General features: G+C 41.0%; 1 protein-coding gene across 2 annotated transcripts in view; it reads right to left on the reverse strand.

The window, feature by feature from the left end:
- SLC25A36 (solute carrier family 25 member 36) overlaps positions 1-24,941 on the reverse strand; it is a 62,186-nt gene that overhangs the window by 14,109 nt on the left and 23,136 nt on the right. For both annotated transcript variants that reach the window (XM_034780819.1, XM_034780820.1), the window contains exons 2-4: positions 23,984-24,154; positions 12,386-12,463; positions 8,027-8,127 (exon numbers count right to left, since the gene is read on the reverse strand). In XM_034780819.1, coding sequence (XP_034636710.1) covers positions 8,027-8,127; positions 12,386-12,463; positions 23,984-24,154 — 350 coding nt within the window. The remainder of the gene's footprint in view (positions 1-8,026; positions 8,128-12,385; positions 12,464-23,983; positions 24,155-24,941) is intronic.

Here is a 24,941-nt window from a genome sequence, read left to right on the forward strand (position 1 = left end):
AGGGTGAAAGCCCCAAGTCCCAGCTGGAACCGTGGAGAATGGCAGCCCCCAGCCCAGGTCCCTGAGCAGGAACCTCAGTCATTACACCCCCAGCAGGAGCCACGGTGTTGGGGGGGCAGCAGCTCCAAGCCCAGGCACCCATAGCCAGGCAGGAGTCTGGGGGGGCTGGCAGCTCCCAGTCCAGGTCCTGAGCCTGGGCAGGAGCCGCAGCCACTACACCCCCAGCTCCAGCAGAAGCCACAGGTGGCAGAAGCAGCCTGAGCACCCAGAGCCCCAGCAGGAGCCACACGGGGAATGGGGATGGGGGGGGGCATGGAGGCAGTAGCAGGTGGAAGCCCCAGCACTAGGATGCCCTGAGCCATAGCAGGAAACACAGGGAGTGACAGCCCCAAATCCGGGCATCCCGAGCTCCAGCAAGAGCCGCGGGGGGGTGGGAGGCAGCAGCCTAGAGCCCAGCTCTGGGGCTGCTGCAGCGCAGAAGTGTATCACCCTCATTTCTACGCTGCCTGTGGAGGGGAGTCTGATCTCCCCTCATAACAGCCATGCAGGGGAAGGACAAGTCCTGTTCCTCCCCAGCCTGGCTGATTTCAGGGAGATCAGATTTCATGGGAAGGGCTTATTTCATGATCCATGACTGTTTTTCATGGTCGTGAAATTGGTAGGGCCCTACTAATGTGAGAGCAGATTCTGGTCCAGTGACTCAGATTTATAAACTTTCACTTACACACTAAATTTTAAAATCGGACAGCAAGACAAAGGTATTTCACTTGCACCTGGTATTTATTTACTTTCCTATTTAATTAAATGCTTCTATAATAAAAAGGATATGCCTGTGTTACCACTAGATTGTATTTGTAATAATTATTTACTCCCCCCAAGGCTGCTCCTGTCCTAGTGAACCAAGACGATCAATCTCACTGGGTTCAGGTAAAGCTCTTGGCCCCAGACCCATATGGAGGAGGTAGTGGAGATGGAGGTGCAATATCTGAGTAGGAGGGGCTGGAATCACTGTCCCTCCCCCTAGGACAGAAGCAGGCATGGCCCTTGTTAGTCATTTGGAAAAGATGCAGTTTAACTCCATCCACTGCTGACCTCTGTCCATTGTCAATACATGCAGGCTGAGATGAGACATAGCTAGGTCCCATCCTGTCTAGGAATGCCCATTCTAAGCTGTTCTGTGAAATGTTCTTTGTCGTATTTAACTTATGGGCTTTCCTATACTCACCACAGTATTAGAGCACCTCAAATAATTAATTAACTTAGCCTTACAACAGCCCTGTGCGGTAAGGAAGCATTATTCCTATTTTAAAGGCTGGGAAATTGAGGTACAGAGAGGTTAAAGGCCCAACCTTGCAATCAGTGTCCAATAATTGTGGGTATCCAATTTGAGGCCTGATTTTCACAAGGTACTGAGGGTAGGGGGTACTTCTGAAAAATCAGACCCTGTAGGCCTCAAGTAAAGCACTCAAAAATGGAAGCATTCAAAATTATTGGACACTTGATAATACACCCCTAAATAATTTGTCTTATGTAACAAAGGAAGCCTGTGGCAGAGCTTCTGTTAAGAACAAGACAGTTACAACTCCCCCTTTGTGCCAGAGTAAGGTAGGTGAGTAGGTGAGCATGTTGTGTATGGCTCCCTAGGCCTAGTGTCCTCCATTCTCTCATGTGGCTTTTACTCTCAAAATGTAAACAGTATGAAATGTTAGAGTATCAAAGTTTTAACTGAGTAATTCATAAGTTAGCAACAAGTGAATGTTGTCGCTTGATAAAATATCCTATATTTTAGTTTTATGTGAGTTTTGTAAGAGAATACTAAATGGACAGATCAGAGGTGCTGATCAACATAACACTCTTACATTTTGTTGCCTGCTGCCTAGTGCCTTTTGCAAATTATATCTGAATTTCAGATTGAAACAATTATTTAAGTTTATCTCTGGAGCCAAACAATTGACCAAGAACTAAAAACAGGTAAGATCCCAGGTATTCCTATTCTGCATCATCTTTGAAAGTTTGGCTTTATTCATAAGACAATTGCAATTGACACAGATGCACGTGAATATGTAATGCTGGATTAAAAATCCAAAGTAGTAAAATAAAACAAACCAACCAACCAAAAAAGAAAGAGGTAAAAGAGGAGGATGTTTTTGATACATTATGGCAACATAGGATATCAGCTGCAGCATTTTAAATGCAGCTATGAAATACTTTGAAAAATCGAATGTCCTGGCTATAGTCAACAAGGGACCTTTAATTAGCCAACATGGCTAAGTAAATCGCAGCTATCAGTGAAAGGTATTTTCTACCTTTCCCTGAACTGCACTGAAAAAAAATTAACTCTACTCCAGAGTTAAAGAGAAGTAATGTTTTCGCTTAGTGCACATAAATTGGAATTCAGATAACAAAAGTGCATTCCCCTTATTTTGTGTATTTAATAGATATTACAAACCCAAAGTGTGGTTCTTACACTAGAGGCTGCAAGAGACGCTCAGTTCAGTACTCACGAGGTTTAAGTTAGTCCATATTTCTGCAGGAAGTGACCTGCGGATGGGGAGCATGAGATGACACGATCTCACTCTTTTCACGGGAGAAATGTACAGTAAATGCCTAAAATAGACACAGGCTTTTCTGTATCATAACAACAAGCAGTGACCTCATCAGACACATGTGTACAAATTGAATCCCATTGGAAGGATTTGTGAATTAGTTACTGTGAGATCTAACTTTTTCAGGTTAAAAGTTTAGAGGAAAAAAAAGAAAAAAAAATCAGACAGGCCACAGATATTAAAATATTTTTGTAAAATGCACTGAGTACTGAAATTTCTGCCATTTGCAGCAGTTCAAATTTACAGCTTGTAAATACTTACCTATAATCACATACTTAAAAAAAAAACAAAAACAAAAATTCAGTTAAAAAATGCTAACCTTGTCACATCGAGCTGAGAAAACATAGTTAGATGTATTTCGACATCAGGGCCAGGCTTCGTATTGCCAGAAGTCACTGACATCAATGGGTTAATGACCCACAAATATATTTATTTATTTGCTATTCATTCAACAATACTCTGTCCATACTGATTAGTTTAAATCACAAAACCAAAATGTTTCCCAACTATAGTCAATTAATATCCAATTGGACACAAAAATGTATTACAAACTGCATTTTGCTCCTGCATTCCAGGCTCAAACAAGGTTTACTGACTCTGTTCCTCAACTGTGCCAAGATTTGCAATTGTACTCCATTTAAAACTAACTTGTGGATCATTTTTAAAATAAAAAAATGCAAGACAGACAGACAGACAAAACCCAAGGAGGATTCTAGCCTCAGTTACATCAACAGGGTTGCACAAGTGTAACCGAGAGCAGAATTTATATGGTGTGCTAAATCCTTAGGTACAACCTTGGAACAGAGAAGGAACTAACTTTGGAACAAACAAACATCTTTACAGACACAAAAATATCCTTATTTTGTTTCCATTAAGGAATGTTTTCTATATGGTCACAGTCTAAGTATGAAAAAAAACACCTCATGATCCACTGGACTGGAAAGAATGCAGTACAGTTGTATGTTATAAAAATCTTTGTTCATAGAGAAGTGTAACATTTTAGGAATGAAAGTGATGTGAACTGTATGTTGGAAGCCTGTATACAGTAACAAGGAGGATCTTCCTGAAAGCCTAAACATGTGTCAATTTCCACTTGTATACTATTTCCATTACTAATAGAGGCCAGTAGCACAATTTATCTGCCACAGAATAAAAGTGACTGCTGTTGATTTCAGTGAGTTACTTGTATCTTGTAAAGGGAGAGTCAGGCCTAGGAATCATAAGCCTTAAGTTACATTGAACATTTTCTTAAAGAGTGAAGAAGGTACCTTAACTTCTTCTTGCTCCTAAAATATCACGTACAGAGGACAATTCTTCCACTCGTTTAAACTTTTAGGATCAAATTCTAACCTCAGCTACCTGCACACAACTTTATTTGAAATCACTGGAACATAAACACATGCTTACATGCTTTGCCAAATCAAGACTCTAGGCCCTGGTCAGACAAAGGGCTTCACAGAAATCATCGTAAGTCCCATAATTAAAAGATATAGGTACTTAAATTGTGTACTGCACAGTATACTGTTAAGCAACGAATAAAGTTCTTTTCTTAAGCTACAACTAGAGGTTATATTCAAGGAAAATTAAAAGACAAGTGTCTTGAATTCTCCTTAAAGGAGGGTATCTATGCCAAACCATTGTTTTATTATTAATCATTACTATCTATGACAAATCAATGGATACATCATCATTTCAGAAGACAAGCTGCATGGTACAAAAGCAGCATATGGTCTTTAAATTTTAGAAGCTTTTTGTACCAAAAAGTACCACCAGAACAGAAAAAGTGTACTACAGTAACTCCTCACTTAAAGTCGTCCCGGTTAACGTTGTTTCGTTGCTGATCAATTAGAGAACATGCTCATTTAAAGTTGCGCAATGCTCCCTTATAAAGTTGTTTGCCTGCTTTGTCCACTGGTTGCACAAAGAGCAGCCCATTGGAGCTAGCTGGTGGGGGCTTGGAACCAGGGTGGACAGGCAGCCACACTATCAGCTCCCTGCTCCCCTAAGTTCCCTGTGGGGCAGCCGCCCAGCAGGCTATCAATTGCTGGGCAGCTCAGCTGTCCTTCCCCACACTGCTGTGTGCTGCTCCTGTCCTCTGCCTTGGAGCTGCTCCCAGGAGCCTCCTGCTTGCTGTGCAGAAGGGGGGGGGGGGAGAAGAGAGGAAGAGCTGCTAATGTCAGGGTGTCCCCCTCCCTCCGCTCCTGTATCCCCATCTCCTGTATCTTATCTCCACTGCGGGGGGGGGGGGGGGGGGGGGGGAGGGGGGAAACCACAGGGCCCGGGACAGGGGGCGCGTGCTGGCAGTAGATGCTTTCTCAATTTGCTAATCTACTTAAAAAGGCAATGTACTTAGAGTAGGGTCAGTGTACTTAAAGGGGCAACACGTGTCTCTCTCTCTCTCTCTCATACACACACACACACACACACACTCACTGGGGGGTGTCTCTGTCTCTCTCTGCCATGCTGTCTTCCTCCCTCCCTCCTTCATTCCTGCTACCTTATAGAGAGTGTGAGGCTGCATTAACAACGTGTTGACCCTTGAGGGCTCAGACAAGTACTAGTTCATCATTTAGCAGTAAGGCATTCCCTGGGAAATAGCCCACCCTCTGACTTCCACCTCAACCAAGCTTCACAATCATCATTGCTGTGTACAGTATTAAATTGTTTGTTTAAAACTTATCCTCTGTGTGTGTGTGTGTATGTGTGTATATATATATATATATATATATATATGAAAAAAATATCATTTGTCTGGCAAAAAAAAAATCCTTGGAACCTAACCCTTCCATTTACATTAATTCTTATGGGGAAATTGAATTTGCTTAACATCATTTCACTTAAAGTAGCATTTTTCTGGAACATAACGTTAAGTGAGGAGTTACTGTATGTGAAATTGCTTAATTCACTTTACTACTGAAACCAATGACAGCTACAAAAATATATATCTAAGTTGATCAATTTTACTATTTGGTGGAACAAGTAATTTCTCTGATTATCATATAATTTAAGTAAGAAAACAAATCATAAGTTTTTAATATGAGACAATTTCAAGAGGCTAACAAATTAGTACTTAGAGGTTTACAATTCTGTCCCTAGGATTTACTGCATTCTTAATTTTCAAGTTACTATGCATTGTATGGCAATACAAATCTTGCAGGCAAAATTGTTAATAGCTGATTTTAGTGCATTTTCTCAAAGACATTATTAGAATTACAAAATGACAAGGTTAGCATTTTTCTAGAAGCTATATTAAATTTTAACTATGGTCCTTTATAGTAGTTATCAGACTAATGCCTAATGTACTAAGAATCAAGAGATTATTCAGATTTAGCACAGAACTTTGTTTTACATGGCTTCTAGAGAATTTCTAGAGCATACTGAACTAGGCTATTTCAAGAAAGAAAGAAAATTTGCTACCTTCAGTGTGAATCTGCATGGGGCATTCAGTTTCACCAACCATGGGGTTTAGGTGCATAACTGCAAAGCTAAATGTTAATGCTCATCAGTACTGCATGAGTACTCTGATACAATAATGTCAAGAAGACAGCCACAGAAATGGGAGAAAGTGTTCTCAGTAATTAAACTGGTGTACAACATGCACCTCCAAACGTAACCACAAAGAGGCGGACGGCTACTTAGGCTCAAGGATGTTCATCCAGCACCCGATAATCATGAAGGCAAATCACAGTATCAGCCTTTGGGGTAGGAAACAAAGTCAATGAACAGATACAAAATTAACTGACAAACCCAGAATCAGTATCTGCATGTGGATTGGGAAAATCGCTTCTGTATATATTTACAGAGGTTCTTTTCATCAGGAAGCAATGAGTACAAGACCATCCAAAGATAAGGGATATTCAGAACCTACATTTATTTGCAGGATTGCATACATTATATATGTGGTCTTCAATTAAAAAGAAAAAAAGATTGCTAATCCAGTTTCATGTCTTCAGCTCCTTGTCAAGAGAAAAATAACATTTCTTTAAAATTCTGAAGAAAAAAAGAACACAGGTAATCGAAAAAGCTTTAACATAAGCAGGGTCTCTGAAGCAGTTAATTGAGTGGGATGAATTGTAATTAAGTTAAGTTTTCTTTGTTCTCTCTTCCTCTTCAATCCTTCTCACCCATAAAACCCACAGCCATGTGATGCAGAGATACTTTATTACCTCCAGGAAGGCATTAGTTCCATGCCTTTTCTATTTTTAAAAAACCTCAAACTACTGGCCTTAGGGGGCACCTCATTCTATCATGGAATGATTAAACTTCACCACTATTTATCTCTCTTGGATTTCTCTGTGGCACCCATCACTGTATTACATAAGCACAGATCTAATGCCACTTTGGTCTCCCACCTAGATACTGAATTCTGTGTGCCACAGTCAATTATCTGCTTTAGGACATTCCAGGGTTTTCCACATTGATCCACTGGTCTATTAACTACATATTTAACTGCACATTTGCTATTCTTAAAGCCCAAAACATAGACAAGCAGTATCATATATTGATTACATAATCTGGTGTGAGTTAGCCAATTTCATTTCTGTTATGCTTAAGCGGCCAAAGTTCAGCCCTAAAATATGGATAGAATAAAAGGTATTTTTAAAATATTTCCCCCCCCCCCCCCATGAGCAGCAGGTATGGTCTGGCAGGTGATATTTGTTTTTCCTTAACACAATTTTGCCAACCTGACTTTTCATACCCCTGGTTTACCTCCCCCAAATAGAGATTACGAACCAAGTATCATTGAGTGGCAGCTCTGTTGCGCTGGTGGAAATACTTTAGGGACTACATTTAAATGACGGATCCATTTCATTCTGGATCTATCCAAGTCTGATTCTATAGTTTCAGAGGTGCTAGGCCAATATATTAATGTACTCTGCAAACTAATTTGTAATCCCTCTTCCAAGCCACAATCTAGGTTACTTAACACTAAAGAAAACTTGAAATATTTTAGCATTTGAACATGGGACAGAGGTACACTTTACCAAGACCTATCAGCATATTTCAGAGAAGCCAAAACATGTAGCATATAAAAAAAAGTTGTAACAAAAAAAACAAGGGAAGGGGGAAAGAATACATTTTTGTCTCCATAATTTTACAGTAATGTAGACAACATTGTTTCTAGTTTGCTAAGCAAAAATAATTACTAAATGCATGCCCGTTTTCCTAGAGAAGCTTGTTCACGCATACACAGTTACAGACACCCATTAACATAAAGGGTAAGTTTTATGCATTCGGTCTCAAGCTGGCTTCCCTATTTAACATTGGGGGGAGGAGAGGAAAGAAGCACCTACACAGATATCTAGCTACTACATCCAGAATCATTCAGGCACTTATTTTTACAATTTCACATTCATCACAGCCTCTCAATCATTAGCAAGCCTCTAGAATAAAGAGGGCAAAAAGTTACAGATCCTCACCTGCCACTCCAGCTGAAATCATGTGTACCTGGGTAGAGTCTGGCTCAAAAATACTGTTCAACTTTTCCTTGCAATTTGAGTAAGCAGCAAAGTATATTGCTCTAAAATTAGAATAAGATTCAAGTTATATTATTGTATCTTATGCTCAGATGTACCTACAAGTAGTGCTAATGTATGAGACACACTGGCTTCATTATACTACTGTACTGCAAGCAGATGTTAGCTAATCACTAAAATATACTTGCTATACAAAAAGCTGTTCAAACTATAATTCTGCAAAGCAGTTGGAATATTTAGGAATGATGAAACAGAATTAAGAAAAAAATTAAAGGAATGGGGTCAATTTACAATCTTCATATCTCATTATCTCTGTAATGCATCCAATCCCCATGGACCTCAAAGAGAGAGGAGGTGTGTGTGCATAAGAGGAGATTGTGGACCTGGAGTACTAATGTCTCTGGGTCATGCTGAGTGGCAATGCTTTGCTTAATTTTCATATGGAGTTGTTACTGCAGACACGTCTAACAATGCAGTGTCAAGCAGTGCTGTCCGTAAACTCATTTTAATGGCATTACCAAATGACAGAACAAGTAAAACGTTTGTAATTGACATGTAAGATCTGCCTCAGGGTGGCAAAATATAAGTTTATTTCTGGCTTCTGAGTTACTTTATTAAACACATGAATTTTACATGGTAAACTGGAAATACCACCTTTCCAGCTTCCAGTCTTCTCTCCTTGTTCAGTTTTGTTTTAACCTTTCAGAATAAGTGTTTTAACTTTCTAACTGAATACGTGTAAAAGAAATGAAGAGTAGCAACGATTTTTTGTAAATTTGCATCAAATACAAAGTTATATAAAACTGTGTTTATTAGCATCTAAAATTAATTTCTTTATCAATTAAAAAGTTACTGTTCGCTTGTTACAACTACAAAACTTATTTTGTAAAAGAATAGAAAACATACATGCTTAGTGACATTTTTAGGTTGGTGATAAGGCTTGTGCATTTTTAAATACATACATAAAATCTACAGGAGTGAAAATATAAACATTAATTTAACCTCATTAGTTATGCAAACATGTTTTTCTTCCCAGCAAAATGATAAAGTGCTTGCTTTATGCTGTGTAATTTTTTTAAATGGGATTTGAACCCAGTTGAGTATGCTGTATATGTTATGAAACAAGCTTCTTTACAGCTTATTCAAACAAAGAACTGCTGTTAAAGCCACTTACCAAATGCTTAATTGAAACAAACAGTATTTGAACAAAGCTGATGACTGGAAAAAAACATGATGTGCTAATTTATAAAGCTAAACACATTACCAAGTGGACAATTCTAGCGAGAGCACTGGAAAAAACAAATGACCGTATTTGAGCCTCTTTTTGAAAAAGAGAACATTGCAAAGTAACCCATGTAACAAAATTAATGTACAGCAGAGATGCATTTAGAATTAATTTTGTGAACACATGAAATAGTTTTATGATAGTTTTCAGGTTGGTACGTGAAAGTAATTAACACTACAGGCTCCATTACTACCTAACAAAATTTATGGTATATGAGTGGTGTACGTGTTGGGTCTGTACAACAAGGTCAGATCAAAAATATGCCACTAAAAATTGTGCAGGGAAGGACAGCCCATGGGTTGGGATGCCAGCCTGAGACTTAGAGTAGAGAATTGAATTCAAGTCTCTATCACAGACTTCTTGAGTAATGTTGGGCAGAGAGTTGTGTCTCAATTCCTCATCTATAATATTGGTTTATAGCATTTCCCTAAAACACAGTGGTGTTGTGAGGATAATTCCATTAAGGATTGTGAGGTGATCAGCCATTTACTCTACAGTGTGCAATAGCTATGAAGTAGAGATTCCTACTGGGTAGAGCAAAAACTTTTTAATTAGGTCCATCTGTGAAGGGACATTTTTGAAAGCGTGAAAGAATTAAGCTATTCAAGCAAAATCTAAGCATTTAATTAAAATTATAAGAACAGAGTACCTTCAAAGAATTGCTAATGTCTCATGAAAACTTGATGAAAAAATTCTATTTAGAAACAATTCTTTCCTGTATGTGTGACATTTTCAAGTTTTAATTTCTCAATTCTTATGAGGGATATTTGCATGAAAACAGAGTCTGTTTCTGCAATGCTGATCTACTCCTGTAGCTGATTAGGACATCGCTCATGACAACGGAAGCCAATTACACTGTCATTCATGACATCAAGTGGAGAAATAAGCAACAGAACAGATTCTGTTCTTGTACAGATACCCAACAACAACAAAATAAAGTAAAAGGAAATAAAGTTAACTGTTCCCATACATCAGTTTGGTAACAGAATGACATCCAAAGCTTTCTCATGAGGCACGAGTGAGTGCTTAGGGACAAGACAACCTCCCCAACATTTTCAGAGTGACTTAAGGACTTAAAGAGACTTTCAATCTCCAGTTTGTACAATTCTAATTACAAATCTTCATTCTCCCCTCTTTTGAATTCTTATACAAATTTTAGCAGTTGGTATCTTGAAAACAGCTGGAGCTAAAAACTTATTAGCTAAAAGTTTATACCCGAGCAGATGAAGAGAATTCTGCTCTCAATAATCTTGTCAGAAATTAAGTGAGGGCAATCAAGGTCATAATCAGAATGATGCAATTTTACATTCCAGTATCTCACAACATGTCTGGATAAGGAATGCAAAGACCAGTAAGAGTACTTGCGGGATTAGTAAACCTTTGCAAGCACTGGTGCTGAATTTGTGATCAGAACAAAAAACATAGTATTCTGCATTAAACAGACTTTTTTCTGCAAGTTTTCAAAATGTTTTAAGTCATTTTAATAGCTATTAAGCAAAATATATATTACAAAGTGTCCTCTAAAGTTAAACAAATTAAAAAAATCAGAAGAGTAGGAAATGAATTGCTCTTTTAACTTCTTGTTCCAGCAGACTGCATGACAAAGTCCCTAAGAGGATTTTGGGAACTAGTAACTCAAAATGGAAGCCAAATTAGCACAATGTTCTAAGTTTATTCTTAGGGTAAAAGCATGAAGTCACACAAAGGATAAATTTTACCTAACACATTTACAGCAGTATTATGATCCTTAGCTATACTAAATAGTGAATTAGAAAGAATAGCTTATTCATCTGGGATCATTTTGACTTTTGGAAATCTTCCCCTAAAATTTTGGAAAGAATACAAAAAAAGGGGACTCCATAAACTACAGGAGGTTAGCAGGCTCAAGAATAGACAGAGGAGATGAGCTGAAGCTAAGAATGAATGGAGTTTAGGAGAAGCATCTTTATGCAAAGGGGAATTAATATGTGGAATGGACTATAAAACAGCACTAGGAAGATGTAATTGTAAATACATAGGGTACAAATACTGAAAGCAGCCATATGGGTTAACCACACAGCCTACCATCTATTTTGAAGTGATATTAGGGTCTTTTCCATCCATTAATTATTATTAATAAACATTTTAAAAGAATCTCAGCTTCTGCTTAAGCTTGCTCAAAATATGAGGCTTGAGTCTCTCCAGCAGGTGCAACTGCACAATGCTGTGACTACCAAGACAGGTACATCAGCAGAAGCATTCACCCCTGAAGAAGGCAAATGTCAGCATCATTACTGCCCTCTCATCAGATTCCAATGGATAGGGTAGATTTAAGTTCCTACAGGGGCTCAACATGTTTCGGCTATGTGCCCTGACACTGCTCCTGCACTGGCAGGTCCCACCAATTCCTTGGTTGCTTTAGCTGGCTCTTGGACCAGGTGAAATGGGGGTTGCAGACAGCTTGCATTACTGTGCCTTTCCCCCAGTGGACTTTCATTGCCCAAAACCTGTGTTTTGCTAGCAGATCTCAGGGAGTGAGTCAGGCCCAATGTATTAGGAGTATTCTTCCCCATTGTTCTCTTGAAGAGGATAGGTTAACTGAAGATTTCAAATGTATATTTAGTTACTACCTTACATCATAGGAAATGGTGGCCTTGTTTTTATCTCATCATAATGCACACATACAACCCTGTAAACTGGAGGTGAGAATACTGTATAACTCACTGTGTACAAAACTGGACATCAGAAAAGTTCAGAAACGGGCACTATCAAATATTGCTGTGGATACAGAGATGCACATCTGGAAGTTGCTCGGTAGGGTTTGGAGGTTGCTCTGTAGAGGAATGGCCTAACCGGTTTCTCTCAAATTTAAAAATTATACAAAGGGGGAAAAAAAGTGGCCTTACTACTAAATATTTCCACAACAGATGTAACAGTTCACTTGAAGCAAGCCCCCCCCATGCCTTAAATCTTGACATACACATGTTTAACACTAGACTAAAATTATTTCACTTATTGAACACATTATTAGATTTTACCTGGAAGGAGCAACGCCTACCAAATTAGGACCTAGCCCTCTAAACAGAGAACGAGGACCTTCCTTTTGCAAGATCATCCTGGAAAACAAAAAGTGATTTTGAAACATTAAATATACATTAGAAGTGTATAACTGGCCTACATATTAGTGCTACAGTTTAGTTAAATTTAAGCTTTGCTCATCTTTTACGTACAAACTAATTATTCTTTTTAACAAGTTAATACTGTAACTGCAAAGAACCAAATTTTCCTAAAATAGGCACAAAAAGTGAATTCAATTCTTTATACCATCATTGCTATATTACACACACACTTCTCAGTTTCATGTGTAAAGAACACAGATCATCCTAGAGGCTCAGCAACATATACATGTTTTCTTCTAGCTACAAAAGGGTCCTTTTAGTAAATGAATCCAAATGTCTACCGTCTATTACTCCTGGACTATTCACCTTGCTGTAGATTCCTGTGTATCGTTTTCAGAATGTGGGACCAAACATTTAATTTTATTGTTCTTTTCTCCCACGAACCCCTATCCCCAAATAAAATACTACACCTGGGGAGGTTCTTGAGAAAAATATACTCTAGAAGAGTTGGACATGGCAATTCCCAACATCCAAAAGGTTCTGATTTTAGGGATAAATTAACTCTAGTTAATATCACCAATCTAACGAAGGCAAAAATCAGATGCAAGCCACTCCCTGCTCCTCAAACAAATGAAAACAAACAACTCACCACAAAAACAAGCAAACACCAACATACCATCTCTGGTTATTTCAACAAAATTTCTTCAATTTTACAAGACACACAACAGCATAGTATGTTTAAACTATAAATTTAAAATATATGCTGAAATTTACAGGAAAATACCACATTACATACAAAAATACTAACACCTCCTTCCCTCCAGCATACAACTTAAATTAGTATTTTTAAAAAATGTATTATATGTTTCATTAGCACAACGGGATTTCTAGCAAAATACAAGTCTTCTAAAGTGTGAAAAAAATATTGTTCATGCTCAAAAGATTCACAGAGCTGTCAGATGTTCAACTGAGTGTTCAGTCTTCAGCCTATTTTTAACTTAACTTTGTGTTTGGAAAATGACAAGTACTAATTTTGGGCCTGAGGCTCCCCTACCATAATATGAACAGAGACAGATAGGGCAGATATGTTGGAAAGCATACAGCTCTTCTGCGTACCCTATTCCCTTCCCTCAGTCTCCTACCATACTGCAGGGTTAAGGCTCAGCATCTGTGGGGCCAGATTCTTCTTTGATTTGTATATCCTAACTATTCCCAATGAAGTTACTGGGGTGTAAAGCCAGGTTAAATAGGAGCCATTTCTCCTACCATTTGGATCATTCCTACACAATGCTCAGCATTTTGACCCCAACCCAGGAAAGCCTTTTGGCATGTACTAAAGCAAGGGTCGGCAACCTTTCAGAAGTGGGGTGCCGAGTCTTCATTTATTCTCTCTAATTTAAGGTTTCGCGTGCCAGTAATACATTTTAACCTTTTTAGAAGGTCTCTTTCTATCAGTCTATAATATATAACTAAACTACTGTTGTATGTAAAGTAAATAAGGTTTTTAAAATGTTTAAGAAGCTTCTTTTAAAAATTAAATTAAAATGCAGCGCCCCCCCGGACAGGTGGCCAGGACCGTGAGTGCCACTGAAAATCAGCTTGTGTGCTTCCTTTGGCACACGTGCCATAGGTTGCCTACCCCTGTACTAAACTTTAATCACATGGGTAATCACAATGACTGCAATGGGACTATTCAGGTTTAAAGTTAACCAGAGGCATAAGAGTTTTATTAGATTGGGAACAAGGCATTCAGCATCTTGCAGGATTGAGCCCATTATCAGCATGGCTCTGGGAATAGTGTTGGTGGAGGGAGACCATCACACTTTTTTGAGGGACTTGTAAAGGAATGGACAAAAAATACTGAGCAATAAAGTAATACTTTAAATTAATTCATGTCAATATATAAGAATTTTGAATACTTGTCCCATAGGATTGTGACTTTTAAGGCAGGCCAAATGACACAGGGTGTATGGCAGCACAGGATTTGTTCTGATCTCTTGATACGGTAATATAGCTCTGAACTATCACATTGTTGACCATACCAAAACTATTTAAGCCTAAACCTTGATGCTAATTACAGGGTTTGCTTTAAAAAAAGCAGGGAAGATGCAAGTATAACCTCAGAGCCACTGCAACCACCCCTGGAGGTTCACATTTTAAAATATTTTTTTTAACCGCCAACTCGATGTTGCAATATAGGACATCAATCTTATCAGTTTAGATATGCCGTTCAATATAGACAACACTTTTCAGGCACATTTCCTGTTCAAAACTGACATCCAGGTTAACAACAAGAGAATTAGTCAATTCTGCAAACTCAACTGTTGCGTAAAATGCCCCTGTCTGGAAAGGTTTCAAAAGATTAGTTGAATGTGCACGGTAAGACTAAGTATAATGCTCAAGAGGATTTCAAATGTATTCTGAATACCAACATTGGAAAACAGTCAAATTCTGAGCAAGTGTGTCCACTCCATCACACTCTTCTGGTTACGGTGACCAGATGTCCCGATTTTATGGGGACCGTCCCAATACTTAGGGCTTTGTCTTATATAGGTGCCTATTACCCGCCACCCCCTTTCCCAATTTTTCACCCTTGCTATCTAATCACCCAACTTCTGCTGCAGAACAGAACCCAAAATTTAGATAAAAAGTTTATAAAAATAAGCATCTGTGTTCCATAAAGTTATAATGGCACTACATAACCACAATACCTCTTGGTTATGAGGTATGAGCATTCCTAGATGTTTGACAACATTTCAGCTTCATGCCCAAAACAGTTAGTACTCCTGTGGAAATTCTGCACCAAAAAATTTAAATTTCTGTGCCAAAAAAATAAAAATTACGCACACAGTATTTTAAAATTCTGCAAATCCAGGCAAATTAGGTGTGGGTGGGCAGGCTCAACCCAGTAGGATCCAAGTGTGGGGGGATACAGGTGCGGTGTGAGAGGTTCCTGTGTGGGCTCTCTCAGTGCGGGTGGCTCGTTGTGGGGTCTGGGTGCACAAGTGCTCATTGAGGGGGTTGAAGGTCCAGGGACAATGGGTCTCTGCAGGGGAGCCAGGTGAGAGTGGTTGGGGCTTGAGGGGGATCTGGTGTGGGGAGATGGGGTTCAGCAGGGGCGATGTGGGTATGTGGGCTCAGTGGGGGGGTCTGGGTGTGGGGTCGTGGGGACTGGCAAGGAGTCTGGGGGGCTCAGTGGAGGGGTCTGGGTGCTAGGGAAGTAGGACTTGATGGGGTGGGGGTCCAGGTGCAGCTGGTTGAAGCTTAGTGGGGTGTGGGTCAGGGTGTGCAGGATTCATCCAGGGGATCCAGGTGTAGGGGGATAGGGTTTGTCAGGGTGACTGTTCAATGGGCCTCTTAACGGGGAGACCCCAGCTGCTGCCGAGGGGACACTGCATGCCGGGTTCCTGCTTCCCCCCGCGATTGCCATCTCCTTTTCTTCCCCATCTCATTCCCCTCCCCCACTGCCTCATGCCCCATCCCCTCCCCTCACTCCCACATTCGCCTCCTCCTGCCCCATTTCACCCCCCTCTTCCTTCCCCACTGCCTCTTCTCCACACTTCCTCCTCCTCCCCCACCCCCTTACCTAGCCCCACCATGGGCACTCACTGTTGCACAGAAAACAGGAAGGCTCCCAGCACCCAGAAGCGGAACACGACTGACACTAGGACCCAGGAGGCAGCGTTCAGCTGCAGAGTCAGCAGAGCGCAGACACAGCCTCCTTCAGCTGGGCAACTGTGCACTTGCAGAAATGAAGGGGGGCAGGGAGAGTGGCAGGTAACCCTGTGTGCCTCGCCTGTTAGGAGGGGCAATTGTGCTTTCCTGATGTTTTCTGCAGGGAAACATAGGCATTCTGCCGGGGTGGGCGGGGGGTGTTCCACAGAATTTCCCCAGGAGTAGGTTAGATGTGATTTCACAATCTCTTAAGTGCTCAACTGAAATGAGTGGAGTGCTAGCCACTTTCCAAAAATACTTTGCAAACCACTACAACAACATATACTTAAACAAATTTGCCATGTTAAAAGAATTTCCAAATACACTGAAGGATTTATTCCAAGTTTCTATTCCTACAAGATGATCTTCATGGACCAACACTTGTGGTCATGCAAAGTCCCCATGAAGTGGCTCTGCACACATTCATCAGTAAAGGACAGATGGCAAGATCTTAGCCTACAGCATGATTGGCCTCACTTGCTGAAAGATAGTCACAAGGTAGTTAACCAGTTATTTAAAATCAATACATAAACTATTTTATTTTAATCTCATCTGTGAGATGAGGCCATGTTCTCCCCCTGCCCCCTCTAGGTTCTAATAGGAAGCGCCATCCTTGCTGATGAGATAACCTGGAACCTCAGGGAGAAGAGGCACATATGCATTGGCCTCTATGGCTGCCTCTTACAGCAGCAGCAGCCTGGGAAGATCTGTAGAGTGTCAGGCACGGGTGTAGATATAAGATTAGTTTGTACATGATTCTGATTAATTTTTTCACAACACAAGGTCAGCCATGCTAGTTGCATTTAAAGGACATCATGAATTTGAGAAAAACATACTTCTGTCTGAATAGGTTATAGCCGCTAAAAGAAAAAGACTATACACATTTCTCTCTTTTTTTAGTTTGTTTACTTCATGCATTTGAGCAAGTCATGGTTTTGCCTGTATACTCAGGACCAGGTTCTGCAATCTCATCTGTACAGACAGACCCTTACTCCTGTAGAGAGTCCCACTGAAGCCAATGGGGCACTGCACAGGTGCAGGGGTCTGCCCAAAGAGCAAAATGCAGAATCAGGGCCTTCGTCGTTCCTCTGCATAAGGGACCCTTATAAATATTAACAAGAAATCCACTATAAACTGGCAACAGGATTATTTAAAAAAAAATCCTACCACATAGCACGTTGGTAGGCAGAATAGTTTAGTGGATATAGCATAAGATGGGGAATCAGGAGACCTGGGTTCAATGACTTCCATCAACTTGCTCTGTAACCTTGGGTAAGTCACTTTACCTCTCTGTGCCTCTATTCCCTTCCTATCCTTTATCCATTTAAAACTGTCAGCTCTGTAGGACAGGGACTGCCTCACTGTGTGTGTAGATACTACTTGAATACAAATCAAGAACAGCATATTATTTTAAAAGGATGTCTCATCAGAAACTGAATTTTTTTTTGGTTAATTTAAAAAAATTAATAAAGTTGACAATCTCTCTTTAAATTTCCACTCAGTAGTGCTTCTGTGGTTTTTACTCAGGTTTTCATCTGAGGAGAGCAACAATAGAATCTCTGGAGAGCTATCCTGGGAGTCTAAATTCAATTACTTATATATACACATATACACACACCCAGTGGGAAAAGGTTGCATTTGAACAAACAATAACTAAAGCTAGATTCAAATTGCTCATCATCCATTGATAAAAATCAGCTTAAAATATTTTGGTAAAAAGCAAATTTTAGAGAGCTACATCAGGGATGACCTTTAAGGAATATTGTCAACTTAACTCACATTTCTTTCTGAAATTTTTAACTACTCGCTACAGTTATTTGTAACCCTAAGATGATAATCATTGAAATGGGGGGAAGGAAATATTTCACTATTATTTGTTGTTTAACTTATGCAATTGACATCACATTGTATCTAGTCAGTTTTACTGTTTCCTTGAACACAGTTTGTCAGTTTTCCCCATTGTTTGTGTGGGCTTTTCACATAGCAATTGGGGAGAGAGAAAAAAACAAAACCCAAAAAATAAAAAACAACAACAACAAAAAACTTAAAATTGGAAGACAAAAGGTAAAAGTGGCAAGGATACTCAGGGACAGTTATAATAACTTAAACTACTTGTAACCCAATTTAAAAAAAATTGATTAGATTTCAAGTTGACTGTATCTCTTAACATCCAGCCAGATGAGGTTTACAAAAGCAGAGAGAACAATTGAGTTACTAGCAAAACTAAAGCTAAAGGCAAAGTTTCAATATTTATAGCACTTTCAAATTTTAGCAGAGACCCTGAGTAACTGTGGCACTATGGGCTCATTATGTAAGGCAGCGGTTCTCAACCTGTGGCCCACGGACCATTTCTAAGGGGTGTGTGCAAAAGACAGACTGAAAACTGATGGAAGAATTCAACGATATATACAGATAACAGATTTCCAACATGGTCCACACCTCCAATCGAAATTTTTTAAGGGTCGGCAAAAGAAAAAAAAAAAAAAAAAAAAAAGGTTGAGAACAACTGCTGTAAAGTACAGAAGTCAATGAACATTGAGGGTGCACAGAACTTCTTGACATCACAACCTATGCATCTGCTACTCCGGAGGGCATTCTGTGCCAAAAAATTAAAAATTCTGCACACAGTATTTTAAAATTCTGCAAAATTTGTGAAATAAATGTGGAGGCTCCAGCATGGCATTGGGAAGCACAGGCCACTGGCTGCACAGAGGTGGGAAATCACTGTGCACCTCCCACCCCGCCCCCCGGGACACAGAGTCAGCAGTGAGCTCCACCCAACCCTGACACAGTGCAAGGACAGGGCCTGCCTCAGAAACACTCCAGGGCCCTGCCCCTCTGTGCCAGGTGCACCAGGTATGGGCAGGCAGGCTCAGCAAGGCAGGATCCAAGTGTGAGGGGGCTTAGTGTTGGGGGTGTCCAGATGTGGATTGAGAGGGTTCTGTGTGGGGGTTCTGGGTGCACAGGGACTTGTTGGGGGGGTTCTGGGTGCAATGGTAATGTTACTTTGCAGGGGGTTCCAGATGAAGGTGATTGGGGCTCGGGGGGGGGAGGGAATAGAGCTCAGCAGGGGGTCTGGGTGTGAGGGCCACAGTGGGGGGATCCAGATGCAGGGGGAGTGGGGCTCGTCGGGGGGTTCTGAGTGTGGGAAGAGGGAGTGAGGCTAGGCAGGAGGGTCTGGGTTTGAGGAGGTCTGGATGCATGGGGGTTGGGCAGATGGGGCAGCAGCTCCTTGTACAATGATCCCTCCCCATGCAGCTGAGGAGCGATGGGTGTAAGAAACGTGCAGAAGGGAGGGGGAAGGAGTTTGAAGAGCTTCCTACAGCTGGGGAAGAAATCTGGAAGTGGGTCTGACATGGCCCCAGATGTCATGCAGGGGAAGAGGAAGTCCTGTCCTCCCCAGCTCAGCTGGGACTAGCAGCTGAGCCCGGGGCAGAGCTGAAGTCACCAGCTGGGTCTTCCCCAGTCCAGCCCCCTTCCCCACAGTGATTTACCTCTCTGCCGGCTGCCCTGGGCACCTGAAACATATTGCTGGGAAGGGTCGTATGACTGCTCTTGTGGATTCCCTTTTTCTGCGGGGAAGCAAAGAAATCTGCAGGGGACATAAAAATTCTGCACATGTGCAGTGGTGAAGAATTCCCCCAAGAGTAATCTGCATCTGATGTCACTTAACTCACAAGTAACTGTATTGAGCAAGTGCGTTACACCAGTTTTTTTCCCCACAGGTGTCAGATAATAATCAGACTTTATGTCTGCCAGACATAGCATGCTAGCAGAACAGAAGACAGAAATCAACCCCTAAAACTAGAAGGAAATTTTAAATAAAAGAAAAGTAACCACATGATAAATATTTTAATGTCTGAAGACTTCTGACAACACATAAACAAGCTCCAGTATACATTGGTGCTTTCTTGGGGCAATCAGGCTCAAGAACAAAAATACCTAGGTTTATTAAATATATGAAATCACAAGTGAGGCTCCAAGTTCACTAGCTGTGTGTGTCAGGCACAAAAAGAAACTAAGTATGCTAAATTGAATTGATATATCTATAAAATGTAACCCAAATTATTCCAGTACTGATTGCACTTTAAGGTACCCTTTAAAAATCTGCAATTATCCATTTTAACTTTGGCAACAATTTTTACATTTTATTCCATATAGATCAGGATAAGTTCCAACAAGTTCTAAAGCAGGGGTTCTCAACCTTTTTCTTTCTGAGCCCCCTCCCCTAAACGTGCTATAAAAACTCCACGGATCAGCTGTGCCATGACAACTGATTTTCTGTATATAAAAGCCAGGGCTGGCGTTAAAGGGTACAAGCAGGGCAATTGCCCGGGGCCCCTTGCCACAGGGGGAACTGTGAAGCTAAGATGCTCAGGCTTTGGCTTCAGCCCCAGGTGACGGGCCTCAGGGCCCCAGGCTTCAGCCCCATAAGGTGGGGCTTTGGCTTTCTGCCCTGGCCCCCAGCGATTCTAACACTGGCCCTGCTTGGAGGATCCCTTGAAACCTGCTCAGACCTTTGGTCGAGAACCACTGTTCTAAAGAGAAGCAAGCTCATGTAAAGCACATAAGAACTATTGCATTAACTTAATTGCTGACAGCAAACAAAAGAGGAGGCTAACTCTGAACGACAATGTGAAAAAAACTGCATTGCTAATAGCTATGCAATTGATAGTCAAAAAGTAGTTTGCCTATGATACAGTTTGTCACATCCACAAAACTCATTGGGAGAAATGGGTTATGGACATGTAGAATCTATCAGCTGTATACATGCAGATACTAAACTATTTAAAAGTACGCATTAGACATGGAGGTTCTTTTGAAAATTAAGCTGAGTAATTTGTAAATATTGTCATATTGCTTGACAGAGTGAACTAAATTAAATTTAACCATATTCTTAGCTTGGCTATGTATATATTTTATATAATTCCTTCTACTGATGGATGCTCTAGGATTGACATCTCAGACTCATGAGACTTCAGATGTACTATATTGTCAGAAACGGGTTTGTTGAAATATCTCAGAGGTACAAGACAAGAACAATCTTTTGTGGGTCTCCCACTTAACACTCCTTTGCCCACCTTCTCAAGCTGCTAAGAGAAAAGACTACAGCACTAGAGCTCTGCACAAGCCTAATTTTAAAGCCCAAGCTGGACCCAAACACTGACCTGAGCACAACCAACCCATACCTGATCCAAGAGTGTCGAGTCATTTTCAGACCAACCCCAACTCAATAGCCTTCCCCCGAACCTGCACGACCTTGGGGCTCAGCCTGGCTGGGGCCTTCCCTCTCCCCACACCTTAAGGCCACAGTCTGTCTCCAAACACCTCCTGCCTGGGGGGTTGACATAGTGTGTGCTTTGCTCCTGGCTGCCACGGACACGTCACTGCACCGTGTGTGCGCTACGGAGTGAGAGCCACTCACTCCACAGCACATGTAGAGCACAATGAGCTAGTGGCGGCTGGCAGGAGTGGGGCATGCAGCTGCCACTATGGTGAGCTCACAGGCAGGAGCAAAGGATCAGAGATGACCTGACCCAACCCAATCACAATACTAATAGTCGGATACCATTGGGTTCAGGTCAGGTTGCAAGGCTTTACAGAGGACAGCAGTTCATCGCTTCCCAGTCCCAGAATTGTTCTTTCTATGCAACTTATGAACATTAGCGTCAATTACAACTTTTCCATGGAATTATCCTTAAATTGAGACTCTGCCACATAACCCACCTAAGAAGCTGAAAGCTCTAGATTTTACTCCTGGAGGAATTCTGCACCACTGTGCAATGAAGAATTTTGCAGAATTCTGTGTGTGCAGAATTTCCTTTCCCCCACAGAAACGGGCTGCAGTGCTGCTGGCCACCACTAGGGCCACTGGATCCAGCAGAGCCCAGCTCACACATAGAGGACACTGCAGGTGGGATGGGGAGGGAGCTAGAGGATTCCTGGAAGCTGTAGTTCCCAGCACACACAGAGAAGGAGCTGGCGGTGTGCAGGAAACTCCATGCAAGCCTGGGACCAAGCATCTGGCTGTTTCTCCTTCTGGATCCCTGGGCATGAGTGTCTGGGCTGGGGGGGGGGGGGCCGGGGGGGGCTGCGGGGGGGAGGGGGTGCGGGTATCTGGGCAAAGGGGGACCCCATGGCTGAGCTCTGGGGGAAGAGAGGTGTGTGGATGTACTGGCTGGGGGGGGGGGCACCGTAGCTGGGCTGGGGGGCGGCAGGGAGAAAGGGAGCAGAGAAACAGGAACTGGGTTGTCGTGCTTTTAACTCTCTATTTCTGGGGAAATTAGAGTGTATTGTTAAAGACATACTTGCTGACAGATATTTTGAAATAAATCACCAAAATAAACTGAAACTGGTTTGATTACATATAGTGTTATTTTGACAAATAAGATTTGCAGAATTTTAAAATACAGTGTGCCGAATTTTTAATTTTTTGGCACAGAATGTCCCCAGGAGTAAGATTTAGATGCAGCCTATCTGTTACTAGCCTAGGACATGAAGGGTGAAATTCTGGCCTTACTGAAGTCAGTGGCAAGACTCCCATGGTCTTCAATGAAGCTAGAGTTTCACCTGTAACGTGTAGACCAACAATCAGAGAAGGAACATCATTCATTTATAAAATAATTAACGACTAGACAGTATCAGAGGCCCAGTCTATCAAACTGGAACATTGCTATTATCCATCCAATAGCAGCAGCACCATCACTTGATGGTGGAGCCTAGTCTGCTTACCGAGCGGTTAGATTCAGGGTTTGGGTCCTATGTTGTTTCACCCTATTTGTTCATTCAGAACTTGGGCTTTCTTGCTAAAAAAGAGTGGAACCTTCCGGGTATGATCCCTTTCAGGTACATATAGCCATCTTTTGATAAACTGATTTGTAGGCAGGAATACAAAATTACTGCTATTCTGAAATTTAAAGTAATAAATTTAAGGCACATCCTTGACACAAATGCCACCCATTCCCTACCAAATTTGAAGTTCTTGCTCCACAATGTGAGGTCGCTAGAAAAGTTCACCAGATTTTTTTTTAATGTGTGCAAAACAACATATTTTTCCCAGCCTGAGACAGACACCCAAGTGTGGAAAATTTCAGCACAAGTAGTTAAAATTTTGCAAAGTTGCAAGCAAGTGAAAACAGGATCATAGAAAGGGAAGCGTCAGGCAACCTCAATAATACACCTGTAACAGAAAGTGTTGGGGAAACTGAATAGCAGCTTTCCAGATCTTGGTAGAAGCAGGGTAGAGATTCTTCAGCTGCTCTCTAACCACCATGAAGTTTTTGGTTATCAGAGATAAGCAGAGGAGAAAGGACAAGGGATAACCATGTTTCCAAGTCATGTTGTATTAGGGTCCTGGACTCCCCACTGGGTCAGAAGCTCTTTGGCTATCAAAATCATCTGAAAAATTACATGGAAACAAGGGTCCTGACTGGCTAGCAAGGTCATTGAAAACATTCTTGTGCGAACATAATGTCATGAAAATAAAATGCATATTTAGGAGCATTCTGTATGTTTGGCATTCCTTAGGTATAAGAATCAGCTCTTCTGGGGCTGAAGTTCCAGTCTGATCTTATTCTCTCACAGCGTGACCAAATGTTACATTTAGATAACCATTTATGGAGCGGAGACTGTAGCCTGACTACATTGTAAAGAACTTACATTCAAAAACCTCAGTGCACAAATCAACTGTTTTAGACGGCAAAAAGTTAGGGGTTGTCTGACATTATCTCTAAAGAAAATACAATAATACCCCATAAAAATTAAAAAGGATCAGAAGAACAGGAACATGCAGATAGTACTCACTTCAAACAATGGAGAGGTCCAGGAGATACTCTAGTTACTCGATTGACACTAGCACCATTCACAGTGCTGAGATGAACTTCAGAGATGTAGAGAGTAACAGAGGAGGACTGCAGCCGTGTTTTCACAACTTCTAGTGGACATGTCAGAATTGCACCAACAGTACCCCCACATCTGCAAAAAGAAGTAAGATTCTAAACCTTGAAGGAACTAGAAAGGTCATTATATTAGCTAAACAGAAGATGGCTCAGGATCATGGTGATGGAGAAGTTAACAGTGATCTGAATTCATGATAGTAGTGTAATTATTACTACGTGCCCTTGAACTAGTGACACCAGTTAATCAACTTCTCTTTGTTAATCCCACAACTAAGAGTGAAAATTTTAACTGCCAAAACAAATAACTCAGATTGGTGCAAAAGTGCACTACCTTTAGTGCATGCAGTTCAACTCGGCTCTGGAAGATGTCTAAAATGTTTAGCTTCTTATGGTTGAAACTTAAGCTTCTCTTCCTAATTTTTGTTGCATTCCTGATCAAAACAAAGCTGTTAACATTCCCAATGTGAAAAACTGGGGTGTGTATATGAGGATATGTACACAATACATTAGCACTATACACAGATAATGGGAGGGGAGGTAAAGAAAGTAGTAAGGCAAAATGTTAAGAGCTATGTTTTTCCAGATTATTTCAAAACTCTGCTTTAAATTTTGGCAATGGTAGCAGGAAAAGCAATAGTCTTCTGACAATTTACTGGCTCACTTCTTCAAGGCAAGGAAGTAGATTTACTGTTCAGAGAACAGACCACAATGGACCCGAATCTGGAAAACTGAAAGTCTTCTTATCTGGTTAGAAATGAAAAGAAACATGGTCTTTTCAAGTTTCACTGTACAGTCCTGCCAATCAGCTTTGAGAAGTGGTGCACCACTCCGCCTCCTCCCTTCCACAGCACAACAGAGCCAAG

This window comes from Trachemys scripta, chromosome 9, assembly GCF_013100865.1.
Source record: "Trachemys scripta elegans isolate TJP31775 chromosome 9, CAS_Tse_1.0, whole genome shotgun sequence".
Taxonomy (NCBI): Eukaryota; Metazoa; Chordata; order Testudines; family Emydidae; genus Trachemys; species Trachemys scripta.